Raw genomic sequence first — 18389 nt, forward strand, 5'->3', positions numbered from 1 at the left:
ACATGTACGTTCCCACCACTTCACAAAGTAACAAGTCGTGTGGTGTTTCACGTTTTTTTTTTTTCTGTAGCTCAAATATTCTAATATGTGCAACAAACATTTTCAGTGCTTTTGGCAGAGTCTTGAATTCTGTAATTGTTCTTCGTACCTTGGAACTAGGTCATGGGAGATATCGTTGTAACCCGTCAAACAGGTGGACATATCGTAACACATAGAGTTCCATTACAGATGATCAGCTATCACTAGCCGAGTACAAAGATCAGACCAGAGTTGTGGAGAAATGCAGAGAACTACTACGTTAAATAATTCCACGACTGAACCATGGCTAAAGGTCTACAGAAGATCAAGGACTTTAAATTTGCCATCATAATTCACTTCGTGTATGACTTCCGAGTATATTCAAAAGACTTTCACTTGTATTTCTGAGGCATGTTCTGATTTTAAGTCAGATAAGAGTGCATGCAAATAATGCAATTAATTCATTGCAGCAACTTCACAACACCAAGGGCCCAATGGCAGAAAAGTTTTTCCGCTATAACATTTTCAGGACTTTCCAGTGGAATACAGTTATCAGGTGTGTCGAATAAGAATTTCATGAGCGACAAGGAACATATTTTGGCAAGTGGGATTGCCTTTCTGAAAGACATATTCTACAAAATGAGGACATTCAAAGTGCCACTGGTGTTATTGACACATATTTCTGGCCACAAGGAAAACAACTGGAAAAAATTATGGCAACAGTGAAATACAGCTTCTTGCCACTTATTTTTCAAAATACCTTCAAATTGAGAAGAACAACGTAAAAGACATACTGAGCGAGTGGTACGAGTTCAAAGTAGTTGGGAAAGGTCTTCCACTGAATGAGCTACTTGTAAAATCGCAGACTGTGAAAGGACGATTTTAGGAAAGCTCCTTAGTATAAAGTATATAGTGGCAACAATTCTTGTATTGACTCATCATGTGAGCGAGGGTTCAGCACGATGAATATTATTAAGCACAAACTGCGAACCACGCTTGCCGAGAAGAACTTATGTGATCTCATAATGATATGTTTCAATGGACCATCTTTAAAGGACTTTGATGCAACAAAATGTATTGATCGTTGGTGTTTTGGTGGAAAATCAAACAGGCACATGTAGTGTAATTGTAAAAGATGCTGACCTTGAAGTTGAATGGTGATTATTTGGGTTAGTATCTCTTAAAATATAAATTTCCATTCTTATATGAACTGAGACTATACTACGTAAGGTCACATTTCAAAAAAAGTACGTAGCTTTATCCTAGTCTAACCTGTGGTTTTCATAATGTATATTTGCAAAAAATGTGCTGGCTCCTGATAAAAAGGGGCTGGCTACTGAATTATTTCTATTTTCTTCTACCCCTGGTGCCACACTTGTCGCTTGACTCGCATAGAGATTTGTCTGTTGACACAAATGCTGATAAAATTCGTGATGAATGAAAATACTCATGTAACTCAAATTCATGCTCATTTTCCATTTGAATGTTTAGACCTGAATATCCTGTAAATGGTGGAACAGGTGGACATGTTGATATGTATTAGGCACTTCAATTTCCTCTATAGGCCTATCGGATTCAGGAATCTGAATTTCCTTGTCACTTTCACTATGTGAATCTATTTCGGGAATAAGTTAATCACCAGAATTATCACTGTGAACAATATGTAATATTTTGTCTTCTGTAAGAAACTTTGCTTTATAAGCCATGGATATGAATTATATTACATTTGGCAAGAACGGCATGCATTGCATTGGAATCTCAAGTACATACTTGATGCGCCAGGAAGTGCTGAAACAGCCGAGATAAACAAGATGCCATGCAACGCGAGGATGATCTCATTCAGGAAACAAGATCAACCAACTTCCTGTTACAGCTAGTAACGCTGACTAAGATGTAGGAATGCACAGATGCCGAATATAAACAGCGTTACTCTTAAAGTCTTACACCGGGCTGATGACCTAGATGTTAGGCACCTTTAAACAAAAAGCAAGCATCAAAGCAAAGTCTTACACCATTCGCGGCCTGCAGGATAGGAGGAACCTTAAACATCTTCTGCTGTCCACGGTCCTCAATGAGTTCATGGAATAGAGCCGAACTGAACATTGGAGCTTTCCACTCCACCATTCATTGAACAGGAAACACAGTGTGAAGTGTGAGGGGCAGAAAATGTGAATGATCATAAAGTAATTGGATATTATCTACCATGAACTTAAACATTCTAACCTGTTAGATTCTTCTTATGCTTGTACTTACGTGTATGTTGTTGCTGTAATATTTGAGAGTCTGGTTATGTAGGAAATTATATTGAATAAATTAATTCAATAATTAATGAATGACCGGGCGAGTTGGTCGTGCAGTTAGAGGCGCACAGCTGTGACCTTGCATCCGGGAGATAATGGGGTTCGAATCCCACTGTCGGCAGCCCTGAAGATGGTTTTCCATGTTTTCCCATTTTCACACCAGGCAAATGTAGGGGCTGTACCTTCATTAAGCCCACGGCCGCTTCCTTCCCATTGCTAAGAGTAACTTCCATGAAATAAAACTTCTCAGCTGTTTATTGTAAGAGACAGCCGAGCTGACCTTGCAGCTGGAACTGGTACACATTTGCTGCCAAACAGCGGAACAAAATGTTGCAGCTGAGATGCAAAGTTGAAACTTGAAGGGGTGAGATTTTAGGAAACGAACAACAGCCTTGCAGCACAAACTTATGATGTTATAGAAGCTAGTGTTCGACATTGGAGAAAATCAACAAAAAAAATTTAAAGACACCCATTCTGTGAAGAAGGCTTTTTGTGGACCGAACAATGGCCATTTCAAAGACCTAGAAGTAGTTCCGGAATACGTGCATGAAAAATAAAAGAATGTTCTTCCTATTTCGCAGGAAACTACAAGAAGTGTCGTTACACTGAGTGTAAGGTTCATGGGGAGGCATGGCTACCAAACTATTTTAGTAAAAAGCTCATAGTATGTAATTCTCTTTTGTATTCAGCACAGTTAGTTACCATCTCGTATTGGGAAACACCAGTGTACTTCAACATGCCTCCAGTTGACCAACAGGTTCGAAATCTGTGTTAATTAAAATCTTTGAGTAACAGTGATGTTGGCAGTATTGGCTGATGGAAGGAAGCATCTGCAGCAGGGGAAGCTGCAAAGTACCATTATAATCAGATATAAGGTCAAAGGTTGGACTGGAAAGAAGTGTGAAACAGGTGATCAGCTGTACTGAAACAAGTTCTACTATGTATGGACACCAAGTGTGAAGGCGACTGTTCCTGAACTTAATGCAAATTTCGAGATAATTCCCAGCTGCAGGTAGTTTATGTTGTATGAATAAACCATTTGAGGACCACCTCCGATGCCTCTGGCATATATGGGTAAATACAGTAGTAAAACATTGCAAATAATTCACATAAAATCATCCTGATCAAAGTGGCAATAACCACAGAGCTACTTGTATGCCCTTCAGTATATATTTCAGGCAAGCTAAAGAAACAATCTGAGACATTATTGGGGCAGGGAACAACATCTCACCAGGTAAGTGTAATTGTACTAGTTATTGTTTATAATTTCATTCTAGCATCAACTGCACATTGTTTCAAGAAGTATTGTTGTCTAACAACATGGATGGATCATCTTTCGAAAAAACTGAATGTTCAGAGTCAGTTGCTCAAAGTGATTTAAAATTAAGATTAGTTTTCATTATGACAGAATTGCTTATATAAGCAAGTATTAGTATTTCATAAGCAAACAGGCAAAGACACTGACCTTGAAGGTGAATGGTGATTATTTGGGTTAGTATCTCTTAAAATATAAATTTCCATTCTTATATCAACTGAAACTATACTACTTAAGGTCACATTTCAAAAAATTGATACTGGGTGATGCATAAGTTTGTGTCATTCGTTAACACTTACAGATAATAAAAATATTCGTTCCTGAAAATCAAGATTATTTTTAGGGGCTTCTCTCATATATGGGTAAATACAGTAATAAAACATTGCAAATAATTAACATAAAATCATCCTGATCAAAGTGGCAATAACCACGTAGCTACTTGTATGCCCTTCAGTATATTGTTGGCTTACTTCTAAAACCTCGTATGTCACAATGCTCTTCCTACCCATTATATGTCTTAAGACTGGTCACGCCTTCCGGCTACATATTTATATGCAGTCCATCAGAACAATTTTCGTTATGTCCATTTTCCTATGCCACCTCCTAAACGAAAATGGACTCTAACGTACTGTATTGTAGGGACGTTGTTTGCATGGCGAATTTATGCACTCCTACACTTTGATGTATTTGAGGTGCATTTTCCTTTACACATCGGCATAGGAAAATGAACACAACGAAAATTGTTCTGATGGACTATACATCCACATGTGGCTGGGAGGCGTGTTCGATCTTAAGGAAGATAATGGATAGGAAGTGCATTGGGAGATACGAGGTTTAGAAGTAAGCCATTGATATATTTGCTATCCATACCAAATTATTGTGTAGAGTAGGACGAGACAAAAACAATAATTCAACGTTATGCCTTCAAGATCTACTGTAGTGACACACCTTACATTAACCACGCTAGTAAACTGTTTCCTCAGCTGCGAAGTGTCCCTACTTTCAATGGAATGTACACTAAAAGGAACAAAGGCTGCAAAACTGACACACATTTTCTTTCTGACAAACAAACATGAGGACATTGTACATGATGTGCTCAGAACCATCCTGCTCAGGTCTACAGGAACTGTGTATCACAGGCGTTGGATTAGCGTCACGTTGCCACGTCTTCTTGCAGAGCACTCACGGCGTCCAGCATGTGCAGGGCCAGTTGGTACTCGGCATACTCCTCGGGCAGTGACTGCACCACTTGCCCCAGCAGCTGCGCCGTGTCCCCAGCAGACCAGAGGATGCAGGGAGGCGCACCCTCATTCTGTAAGCATATGGTACTTGTAAAACTTTTTGAGGACGACTCGAAAGAAGAGAGATTTTGGAATGGAGATGAATGGAAGAGAATACATATTTTATAAACATTTCTTTTTTTCTTTCTTTCTTTCTTTCTTTCTTTCAAAATAGAGTAAATTTGTGCAGAGTCAATTAAACAAAAATAAATCCTGTGTAAATTAAAATTGGAAGCGATAACCATTACTTTGTCTAAACTCTAAACAAAAATTCGCTACCCAATTTCTTCCTAGAGTAAACTTCTGCGTAGTCTTTTTGCTGACATTTAACTACCGCATTATAATAATATTCTATTCTTCTTCAGTAAACTTTTGCATTAGACTTTTTTTTTTTACAATCATATTCTTTTTTTTAACATAATCAATATGGCTTCAGAGCAGGTAGGGGTACTAGAGAAGCAATTCTACCTCTGCGTCAAATCCTGGAGAGAAGACTGGAAGTTAACAGGAAAACTTACGTAGCTTTTGTTCATTTAGAGAAAGCATTCGATAAGGTTGACTGGAAGTTATTATTTCAAACTTTGAGAACACTGGGTCTAGATTGGAAGAGCAGATATTTGCTTCTTAACCTGTATAAATCCCAAAGCACAGAAATAAACATGAATAGAATGACAAGAGAAGCAAGAAAAAGAAGAGGAGTGCAGCAAGGCTGTCCCTTATCGCCTTATCTGTTTAATATCTTCATAGACTTTGCCATTAGAACAGTAAAAAAATAAAATAAAAAATAAACCAAAGGGATAAATTTTAATGGTAAACAAATTAATAGTATTCGCTTTGCAGATGATATTGTATTGATAGCTGATTTAGAGCGCACGATGCTCAGTATACTAAACAACACGTTAGAGAAGTTCAGGCTAAAAATAAACACAAAGGAAATGAAAGTGATGGTCGTTCAAAAGAAGACTGAATTGAAAACAAACATTAAGTTAGGCTGTGCAAAAACAGATCAGGTTAAAGAACTTCTTTACCTGGGTAGTGTTATTACCAATGATAATCAGTGCCTAACAGAAGCCAAAAGAAGAATTGCTATGGCAAAACAAGTGTTTCAAAGCACAAAACATCTATTGTTAAAAAGTGCATAGGAATTTAAACCAGGAAGAAATTTGTTAAAACCTTTGTTTGGAGTGTGCTAACTTACAGTTGCGAGACTTAAGCACAATCAAGACCAGAAGCTGTGGAAATATGATTCTGGAGAAGACTGACAGGGACAAGTTGGACAGAAAAGACTAATATCCAAATCTTGAATGACATTAATGAGAAATGGACCTTAATTTATTCAACAGAGGAGAGGAGAACTAAATTTCTTGGACACATCCTACGACATGACACCTTTCTCCAGAATGTCATCGAAGGCAAGGTCCTAGGGAAGAAGTCGAGAGGAAGACCGCGTCTCTCTTACCGTAGGAACATGATCACTCAGCTGGGTTTTCCTTCCTATGTCACGATGTGGGATGTGACTGTCATCGGTTTCCAGACACCATTGTAACCTATACTGTGATATCAGAAAACAAGCTCACAGTCCAGACAATAACAAACTGCCTCTCGCTAAGCAACACACTCTTACACCATGCATGGCACAGTAACCGATCTGTTTGATCTACGACGAACACCATGAAGAGCACCCGTTTCCAACTATCTACCTCGAACTACGTACATTGAAAAGTGCGCACATCACTCTTATGATGGATGCAAGTGAATTTTGTAGACGTGACAGATGCAGAGAGAAACCCCAGCATGTTCTCTACCTGGCGATGAAGATTGTGCGTATCCATTTTACCAAAGGTTTGTTTACCACGTTCAAAACGATCGCGGACACGGCAAAACTTACTCGTGCGGACATAGAAAACAAGTTTAAGGACATCCGACCAAGATGGCAGTGACTTACATGATGTTCGCGTGTAATATTGTCGCTTGGAACTATTGAATAATCGGTAATTCTAAGCTAAAATTTACCGTCTAAAGCACCAGATTGAAGCTGGTAAGTACTTATGTAGTGAATGTGGTTTTAAATCTGCATTGTGGAGATTAGTGTTCATTAAAGGATTAATCTCATAACTATAATCTCATCCTGTTAGCTAACCGATAATGGCCGCCTCTGTTGATGGAGGTCGGCAAGATTTTTCTAACTCACTGAATCTAAATAATGAAACTCAGCAAGTATCAACTCATGAATCGACACGATAAAGAAAGCATAATTCCCACCCATACCGGTGAACTAGGTAACCTCATGACACAATCTCCTAACAATCCAAGGTTAAGTTACTCTGCAGCAATGCAATCCTATCCTACCAAAGATCAAATCAAATCAAAATCTCTTTATTTGCAAATGAGGTGTCTACCTCGGTGGCAAATGGTACACTAAAATACATTATTGTCAAGCACTAAATATTAAATTAACAAGAGAAGAAAATTTTTCCTATAATACAATATTATACAATTTACACTAACAATGTTTTCTATTAAACACACAGCTCATCCTTAATAAATTTATATTGTTAACAAAATTCTACTTATAATATCTCCTGTACTACTTACAAATATAGTCAACTGATATACAGTATGTGGAATTACTTCAATGATACTATACAACTGGTATAACATTAATATTTACATTGCATTTATTTATTTACTTTTTTTTTTTTTTTTACCGTTCTGGATCCTAAGTAGCATAACGACCTGCTGGGTCTTAACCAGAGCCCCTTATGCCACCACTTTTCAGAGTTCCTGAAGGGCCTTCACAGCTACCGTAGCGGTCCCAGGGCCCTCGGAAGTCCCCACTGTACTTCACCCCTACAGGCAGTCCCCTACTTTGGCTGTCCAAACTCCTTAGACCAGGGGATGAAATTAATTTATTCACACACATTTTTTTTATTTACAATAACCTGCACTGGTCGAATGCCCTCTAACACTTCATTTATTTTCTCTGTTGCTGTTTATTCTCTTCTTGAATATCTGTACAGATTTTGGAAAAGGATCAAACACTACCCCTGGTAAACTGTTCCACTCCTTCACACCCTTCCCAATGAATGAAAATTTACCCCAATCGCTTCTGCTAAAATTCCTTCTAATTTTATATTTGTGGTCAGTCCTGCCGATATAATTATTTTCCAACTGAAGCCTCTCACGGATATCTCCCCATGCTTCATCTCCTGTATAGGCTCTGTATAATCCTGTAAGTCTAGTTTTCTCCCTTCTCTTACTTAAAGTTTCCCACCCAAGTTCCTTTAACATTTCTGATACACTACTCTTTCTCCTGAAATCCCCTGTTACAAATCTTGCTGCTTTCCTCTGCACACTATCTATTTCTTTTATTAGGTATTCTTGGTGAGGATCCCAAACACTGTTTGCATATTCCAATAATGGACGAACCATACTCAAGTAACTTTTTTCTTTTAATTCTTTGTTGCATCCTTTAAGTAGCCTCATTATGACATGTAATGATCTGTATGCTTTCCCAACAATGTCGTCAATATGACCCTTCCAGTGCAAATTACTTTCAAATCTCACACCTAAGTATTTGCACTTGCCATCTTTTGCGATAACTACCTCATCCAAAGTATATTCAAATTCAGTTTTAAAGCTCCTGTTTGTAAAAGTTGTAACAGTTGATTTGCCTCCATTAACCTTCATATTATTTTCTTCAATCCATTGTTGGATACTTTCAAGGTCCCTTTGTAATTCTGAACAATCCTCAATGTTGTTTATTTCTCTATAAACAATTATGTCATCTGCAAACAATCTTATTTTTGATGTTATATTGTTCCCTAAATCATTTGCGTATATTAAGAAAAGTAACGGACCGATTATACTACCCTGTGCAATTCCCTTCCAAACTTTCTCTTCCTGAGATACATTATTTCCTACTTTGACTTTCTGAACCCTTGAATTTAGAAATGCTTTTATCCAACGTGTAACCCTTACGTCCAATCCTATTCCCTCCAATTTCTTTAATAATATTCCATGTTCCACTCTATCAAAGGCTTTGGAAAGATCTATGGCTATGCAATCTAACTGACCTCCTGAATCCAACTGATCTGATATGTCCTGCTGAAATCCCACCAGTTGTGCCTCACAAGAAAATTTCTTTCTAAATCCATACTGGCTCCTCATGAACCAATTTTTTTCATCACATATCCCTCTGATGTACTTCGATATTAAACTCTCCAGAATTTTACAAACTATACTGGTCAGGCTGATTGGTCTGTAGTTCTCTGGTTTCCTTTTATCACCCTTTCCTTTATAAATTGGTATTATTATAGATTCCTTCCATTCCTTTGGTATTACACTATTATTTATGACATAGTCAAAGAGAAATTTTAAATAAGGCACTATGTACCACCCCATTGTCTTTAATACCTCCCCAGTAATTTGATCACTTCCTGCAGCTTTTCCTTGCTAAAGCAGTTGGATTTCTCTGAAAATATCTTCGTTTGTGAATGAGAAGCTTCTTGTTTCCCTCTGTCTCTCTCCCTCTCTATCTTCTGTTTCGGTTCCCAACTCTTGACAATCATCTACTGAATCTCTAAATTCCCTACTAAATAGGTTTGCTTTCTCAGTATCTGTTAAATAGTGTTCACCCCCTTCTCCCACCATTGTAGGAATTTGGATTCCTTTTCCTTTTTGATTCCTGATATATGAATACAGCTTTTTCCATTTCCCTTTGTGGTCATTACCCTCTTGAAGTATGCCATTCATATAATTCTCTTTTGCTTCCTTTTTCACTCTATTCAGTTCCCTCATTAGCTGTTTTCTAGTTTCTCTACTCTCCCTACCCTCTTTGATTTTCCTGTTTACTATTCTACATTTTCTTTTTAATTTTCTTATTTCCCTTGTATAATAAACAGGGTCTGAGGTCATTTTACCCTTCTTAACAGGTACAAATCTCTTCTCTCCTTCCCAAATAATTCCTTTAAATTTAGCCCAAAGTGTATCCACGTTACTCCCTTCACTTATCCAACAACTGAATTGTGATTTAAGGTAAGTCCCAAATTCATCAACTTTAGTTTTTCTGTACAATTTCTTGTCTTGTGTAACCCTCTTATTAAGCCTTTTTGGTACGAGTCCTACATCCATTATTACAGCCTTATGGTCTCCTATTCCTTCAATTACCTCAGTTTTATCAACAATTTCCCATGGTTTAACCAAGAATACATCTAGTAAGTTATTGAGACGAGTCGGTTCTTGTACTACTTGTGTAAATCCTCCCTCCCAAATTAACTTATTTGCCAGTTTCTGTTCATGGGCTTCACTTGCAGCTCCTTTCCATTCAACTTCAGGCAAGTTTAGATCTCCCCCAATTATTACCATATCATTATTATTGTTTTTACGAGTATAATCTATTATTTTTTCAAAGATTTCCATGTCTCTTTCCTCTCTTCCAGGCCTGTATGTTCCTATAATTCCCACCTCCTTCATATTATCACAAACTAATTTTATCCCTAATATTTCATCCCTTTCATCGGTAAACCATTCATGTGAACAGTAAGTTTCCTTCACCAGAATAAACACCCCCCCCCCTCCCTTTTTACCTCCTCGGTCTCTACGATAGACTGTGTACCCTTCTGGAAATACTTCTCTATTACCCACCCCTTCTTTCAACCACGATTCCACTCCTATCACCACATCAGTCTCATAAGATTCCATCAATGTACCGAATTTTAATTGTTTATTTACTACACTTTGACAGTTTACCAAGAGCAATCTCAGACCCCCTTCCTCCCTAAAACTTGACTGTTGCAATTGGGTAACTTGAAATTCCTTACTATCCTGAGTTTCTTTTTCTAGTTGACTGAGCCAGCTTGAAGTACAGCTGGCTCTTTCTACTAGTTTTCCTGGTCAGTATTATAACTCAAGGGAGTTGCCTGTTTTACAGTACATATCTTAAGATTAATAAAATCTAGAACAATATTTGCTATCTTTCGTTTACCTGAATTGTTTAGATGGAGGCCATGTTTTGTATAACAGTATCTCTCAAAACTGCTGCATTCAATAACCTGAGTATTCCGAAAATGTTTACAAATTTTAACGATATCTGTATTGACCTTGTCCACTTCAATGTTCACACACGAGTCTCTACTCAAATCATGTCTGTAGGGCACGTTCACTACAAAGACGTTAGTGTGGGTCAGCTTCCCTAGTGTATGTTTAAGTTGTGATCTTACATTCTTGGCGTCGTCGCGAGCTACGTCGTTCGTCCCACCGATGATAAGCACTGCATCGCCGCTCCCGAAGTTCCTAGTTGCTGCTTCTACGTTTTCCACAACACTGCTGATAGAAGCTCCTGGATATATTTCTCCGGTTGCTGCTATATTCTCGTCGTTAATCACTCCCGCAATTCCCCTTCCTTGGCTATCACCAAACACAGCTACCTTCGCTGATTTAGGCCTAACTGGGTCTTGAATCTGAATTCTAGGCCTAAATTTTAAACTCGGCACGGCAACGGATCGCGATGATTTGGTTTCACGCGCGCGATCACTTTCTTCCAGGATTAAATTATTTAGGGCAGAAAACCTATTTCTAATGTTTATTTCCGGAAATTCAGTTGTAGATTTCTTCTTAGCCGGCCATCCACGAACTACTTGACACCACGTGCTCGAGTTTGTTACTTGTACTGGTATATCACTCGAAGAATGGTCAGTCCCAAATTCTAGCGATCGCAGTCTTTCTTTTAATTCTTGATTTTCAACTTTAAGAGTCTCATTGTCCTTTTTTAGAATGTTTATAATTTCTAATGCACTTTTATATTCCTCATCGACTGTTTTCGGTGCTTCGTCAACGCGTCTCCAACAACAACATTCCGAACACACTGCTCACAAATCCAGTCAACATTTTCATTAGTTTTTACGTCTCTAGGGCAATTTCCGCACTTATAATGCCACCATCGATCACATGAATCACACAACATTCCATTTTTCACTAATTTTCGACATTTTCCGCACTTTTCGTCACATTTTACGGTTAATTTACTCGGAGAATAAAACACTACGTCGTCATTACCGGGCGCCATTTTGAAAAAAAATCAAGCTATTGTTATTGAATGGTATTAGTATCTGAGATTATATACTAGCAATTGGAAAAGTGACTAGCCCTAGTAACATCCGATTTGTCTCGCGGATATCTAATGGAATAATAATAATAATCGTATGGCCTCAGCTACCGTGTGCAGACATTTCAATTTGACGCCATCTGGCTGTCTGCTCGTCAATTTCGACGTTCCGTTTTACTCCAGGCCCCCACTAGATGGCAGGCCGAGTAAACCGAAACTCTCTTGGGCGTCTATGGCTGAGATTTAATTAATTTTGTCGGGTAAACACCAAATGTGTCACCAGAGATCTTTTACATGCCGACATCGTACGACATGGAGTGTCGAATGGACTTTTTTCCGCCCTTCAAAAATCCGACTACCTCTGCCGGGTTTGAACCCGCTATCTTGGGATCCGGAGGCCGACACTCTACCGCTGATCCACAGAGGCAGCTATCTAATGGAAGAATATGCATCTTCCTTGCAAGTCAAAAGTGTGTTGAAGAATTAATTTCAAAACATCCCAAGATTCTCATAAATAATGTTTCCTTGGAAAGAAGACCTCTCCGAACTAAAAACAAACGAGTTAGTCTATCTAATGTTTGCCCTGTGATTCCTAATATTGTTATTGAAGAATTTCTCAAACTCAGCACTAAACCAATGTCAAAGATATCACCTATTAGAGCAGGTTTAACAATCCCTGGATTTTCTCACATTCTCAGTTTTCGAAGACAGATTTTTGTTCAAAATGAAGACTTTAACCAACTTCCAGACTCACTCCAAATCGAATATGAGGGTACCAATTACTGGATTTATTTTATCCTCTGACACACCCACCTGCTTTTTTGTAAAACTGAGGGGCACTTAGCTGGAAACTGTCCTGATAATGATCAAATAATAAATGAAGGCTCCTCATTAAATCAAAATAGTCATTCTCGTGGCAAGATCAATCTAACTGAATTTCCCCAACTAGTAGAGAATACACAAAAAATTAAAACAAACTGTCAAGAAAATGTTACCTGTACTCCCTCACAAATTACTCTTCAGACAACTGCTACATCTACATCTCTTCAAAACTGTAGGCCTTTACCCTCAGTCGAAACGACTCTAACCTCTCCTTTGGAATGTCCTCAAAACCCCCCATGTGTTCATCGTGCTGGATCAAAGAGACCAATATCACTATCTAGCGGTGAAACTACAGGCAGAAAAGATCTTGATTTTAAGAAACTTCCCCTAACAACTGAACCTAAGACAAGTGAACAGAAGACAAAACAAACTTACAAGAAACCAAAGACAGAAAAAGAAAGCACAACTATTAGTGATATGCTTAAGCCAATTAAGCAAGTTCTAGAAGCCAACCCTCAGTCCTTTCCCCTCAGTTACTTACAACTCATATCCTTTTTTGAAAACAGTATTGGAGTTATAGACATAGCAACAATAGCTTCGAATTACACCCAAGATCTAGAGGGTTTAGCCCAAGCCCTTCAAAAACTATATCCATACTACATTGAAAAATCCATTAAGAACAGGAGTACTCGAATAGTCAAGAAACTGCTTAAGGCTAGCAGTGAAAACCGAGGTGAAGCAATTAACAGTTTAGTTCCAGATTACTCCAGCGATGACTCTACTTCCCTCACATATTGATGACAAAATTCCCTCTTCACCTGTTCGTCATTCTTATGACTATAACATTACTTCAATGGAACCTCAACAGTTTTCGATCACAGCGAGAGTATTTACAACTTCTACTAAATAAACATCAGCCTTCAGTTGTCTGTCTACAAGAAACTAACTTTAGAGACAACCTTGTTTCCCATTTAAGACAGTTCAACGAACATTATAAAAACCAAATTAATCCAAATCATGCAAGTAGAGGCGTAGCTACCTATGTTAAAAATAATTTACACCATCAAGAGGTTCCTTTAACTACTGATTTAGAAGCAGTCGCAGTTTTATTATACCTACCACAAGCTATATGCATACGTAATGTTTATTTTCCTACGAATAGTACATCTCACGCTGATGATTTAAGAAACCTAATACACCTACTCCCCAAACCCTTCATTTTGATGGGTGATTTTAATAGCCTCAACAGTTTATGGGGTAGTCGCAATACTGATGCAAGGGGGAAATAAATAGAGAAGATACTAGATGAATTTACTCTAGTATTATTGAACTCAACTGCTCCAACCCGTTTTGATATAGCACACGGAACATACAGTAGCATAGATTTAACTATATGTACGCCAGACATAGCTGCACTATTTAACTGGTCCATTTATTCAACTCTACAAGGAAGCGACCACTTCCCCATCATAATTAACGATGATCAAAGTTCTCCACACAGCACATCAAAACTCCAATACTGTAAATGGAATTTAAATAAGGCAAATTGGCAATCATTTAGAAAGACTTGTAAATAACTATTTAAATTATCTAACTCCAACAAATAAATTTCCTTCTAAGCACATCAATGAAATTGTTCAAGACTTCACTGAAGTAATAATTAAATCTGCTGACCAGAGTATCCCAAAAACAACTCCTATGCCCTTCAAGAAAATGGTTCCCTGGTGGAATGACTCCTGTAAAGAGGCTATCAAAAATACTACCTATACAAAAGAAATCCTACGCCTGAAAATAAAATCAATTTTCAGAAATATCGAGCAATAGCACGAAATAAAATAAAATAAAGTAAGAAAACCCCCCGGTTAACATTCCTCTCCTCCTTAACCTCCCAAACTTCACAAAAAGTTATGTGGAATAAAATCCAAAGAATAAGTGGTAAATACAATAAATTCTGTATTACTTCTCTAAGAGATTCAGTCACTGGGTCAATTGTAAATGAACCTCAACAAACAGCTGATCAACTGGCTAAATCATTTTCAAAAATCTCTAGCGATAATTATGAACCTGAATTTCTTCACATGAAAACAACTCGAGATCCAATAGACTCAAGATCCTACACCAAACTATGCTTATAATGACACTTTACAGTTATAAGAAATTGTTACAGAACTCAACAAATGCGGCAGATCTAGTCCTGGCCCAGACACCATTCCATATGAATTTTTAAAACAGCTTCCACATAGTGCACTCAATTATCTACTTGCTATTTTCAACTATATATGGAGTTCCAAACTATTTCCAGATCAGTGGCGTGCTATTGTAGTGCCTATACTCAAACCAGGAAAGGACAGTTTGATCCCAGATTATTATCGTCCCATCGCCTTGACAAATACAATGTGTAAGCTAATGGAGAAAATTGTTAACAAGAGATTACACTGGTATTTGAAACGTATACACTTTTTTAGTGATGCGCAAAATGGTTTTCGTAAAGCACGTTCAACAACAGATACTCTGATATGTTAAGAATCAGAAATCCGAGAAGCTTTCCTGAATAATCAGCACCTCATTCATAGCTGTTAGTTTAGACATTGGGAAGGCATATGACATGGTGTGGAAAGACTATCTGATTGAAACATAATATTTCAGGAAACATGTTTTACTTCATATGTATAATTTCCTTAATGATCGCCGAATTCTTTTTTTTTTTTTTTTTTTGCTAGTTGCTTTACGTCGCACCGACACAGATAGGTTTTATGGCGACGATGGGACAGGAAAGGCCTAGGACTGGGAAGGAAGCGGCCGTGGCCTTAATTAAGGTACAGCCCCAGCATTTGCGTGATGTGAAAATGGGAAACCACGGAAAACCATTTTCAGAGTGGAGTTTGAACCTATTATCTCCCGAATACTGGATACTGGCCGCACTTAAGCGACTGCAGCTATCGAACTTGGTATCGCCGAATTCAAGTCAGGACAAATGGAACTCTCTCACATGAAGTAACCATTGACAATGGAGTTCCCCAAGGATCAGTCATCAGTGTCACATTATTCCTTGTTGCAATAAATGGCATTGTCTCCAACATTCACCTACCAGTAAAGGCTTGCCTTTTTGCCCATGATTTGACTATACTAAGTGCAGAAAGAAATAAATTAACTACTCAACAGTTACTTCAAGAATATCCAAAAATGGGCTAAAGTTACAAGGTTCAAGTTTTCCAAAACTAAAACCAAATGCATACTCTTCTCCAAATGTAAACATACTGTACAAGACCCTGAGCTGTACATGGACAATCAAAAAATTGAAACAGTAACAACTATGAAAATCGTAGGAGTTTTATTCGACACTACGTTAAGTTGGATACCTCACCTGAAAACCCTTAAAGATGACTGCTTGCGAACGCTGAACATAATTAAGAACTGGGGGGCAGACTACCAAGTGCTAATGAACACGTACAAAGCCATTATTAGGGCTAAATTAGACTATGGCAACAATGTATACAATTCCGCAAGAATGTCTTCACTCAAAATCCTTGATTCCATCCTGTCCACAGCTCTTCGAATTGCTCTAGGAGCCTTCCGTACCAGTCCAGTAGCCAGCATTCAAATGGAAGCAAATGAACCATCACTGGCAATTAGACGTAGACAACTAAGTTTGACTCACACGCTCAAGGTAGCAACTATGAGTGAATCAAGAATTAAGTTGTGTATTTTTCCTAACAAGCACTAAGGTACACACATTAAATTAGGATCACAACCACAGCCCTTCAATGTCAGAATAGCCAAGTTTCTTGAAGAATTAAATTTAAATATCCCTCCAATACTCCTCGCAGACAACTCTCTTAATGTCCCACCATGGGGCAATTAACTTTGAAATAAATTACGGCGCCAAAGATGAAATTGACAGATCTCACTACAATTAATTATTTCTTGAAATTTCTAATAAATATCCAAGGCACACTGCAATCTATACTGATGGATCAAAATGTGAGGAAAGAAATGGATGTGGGATTATATATCCTGAACGTACCATGCTATACCAATTGAGTGACTACTATACAGTCTTCTCTAATGAGCTGTATGCAATAAAGCAGGCTATGCTAGATATTTTGAAAACCAGCACCTGTAATAACTCCATCATTTTTTCTGATTCAAAAAGTGCATTAAACGCAATAGAAAGTCCATCATCGAAACACATCCTTGTACAAGAAATACAACTGTTGTTTAACAACATCATGAAAGAAGGCAAACAAGTCATCCTTGTGTGGATATCCTCTCATAGAGGTATTCAAGGCAATGAATCTGCTGATCAAGCAGCTAAAGACGCTACTTACCTCCCGCTAGGTGATCTAACAATAGCTACCCCTCACGCTGACATTATTGCCTATGCTAAAACGAAAATATACCAACAGTGGAAGATAAAATGGCTTCAAACTTCAAACAGCAAACTCCACGAAGTAACAACGGAATCTACAGTACAACACTATCTTCACAACCATCACAGGCAAGATCAAGTCCTAATATCTAGAATACGGATCGGCCACTCCAAGATAAGTCACAGCTACCTCCTTGAGAAGAAACTGCCCCCCATCTGTACAGCATGCAATAGAGTGTTGACTGTGAAGCACATCATTACAGACTGTTCACTGTACGACAAAGGGCGCCAGTACCACGGTATCCCTAAGGACATTAAGGGGGCACTCTCATCTCTCTTATCAAGTTTTTTCAAAGACATTGGTCTGTATTCAAAAATTTAACTGTTCAGTTTAAAACACCAAAATCTTTTATATTCCTTTCATTCTTCACTCTACTGTAATTTAATGTAAATTCTACAGTTAGAAGTCACAATAAGACCTTAGGGTTAAAGCGACTCTAAATTAACTTAATAAAAAATTTAAAAGTTTATGGAGTGCTGTATCGAGTGGAATTTCTCATTCATCAAATAAATTCCCCACTCTATACAGCAGTGACTGCAGAGGGAAGAGGTTGCGTCCCGATGATCCAACTGAATTCTTAACTTCAAGCATAGAACTGTGGATACAAACTCGTTCTCTTGTCTTTTAAGCCCAAAAACATATTCACGATTCTATGTTTCTCTCTGTAACGGAGTAAATGTACGGGGGCAAGTTTAACATGATGAGCAACTGCAGTCCTGTGTCCATCGTACATTCACCTTGAAGCGAGTTCCAAACTGCGAATAGCCCAGTTCATGTCAATTCTTCCCAAAAGACATTTCAAGGAACTCGTGCTATTCACAGACAAAGAACTGCTACTACAAAACGGTGGATCATAAAAAGAAAACGACTATTTCTTATTCTCACTAACTGTAACCCACGAATCCCTACTGTACTGAAATACTGTTTCTCTTTATTCTGGTTCTGTTAAACATAAGTGTATCTTGTGGTCACTGCACACTCACCTGTGTTTGTGAGACTCTTCAACTACCGCATTCATCATCTTCATTTCCTGTTTCTCCACGACTCTTCTCCTTTTTTTTTAAGTACATAATCCAGTTTTCCTCCCCTCTTCTCTATGCACTCCCACACTGAATCTGT

The 18389-nt window shown here is 38.0% G+C and overlaps 1 protein-coding gene across 2 annotated transcripts in view; it reads right to left on the reverse strand.

Annotated features, from left to right (window-relative positions):
• Window positions 1–1970: 1970 nt before the first annotated feature.
• The window catches only part of Rab3-GAP (Rab3 GTPase activating protein), a 461679-nt gene continuing 445260 nt past the window's right edge, over window positions 1971–18389 (reverse strand). For both annotated transcript variants that reach the window (XM_067153758.2, XM_067153757.2), the window contains one exon: window positions 1971–4945. In XM_067153758.2, the coding sequence (XP_067009859.2) occupies window positions 4787–4945 (159 nt within the window). In that variant the 3' untranslated portion in view covers window positions 1971–4786. The remainder of the gene's footprint in view (window positions 4946–18389) is intronic.

This window comes from Anabrus simplex, chromosome 9 (assembly GCF_040414725.1).
Source record: "Anabrus simplex isolate iqAnaSimp1 chromosome 9, ASM4041472v1, whole genome shotgun sequence".
Classification (NCBI taxonomy): Eukaryota; Metazoa; Arthropoda; class Insecta; order Orthoptera; family Tettigoniidae; genus Anabrus; species Anabrus simplex.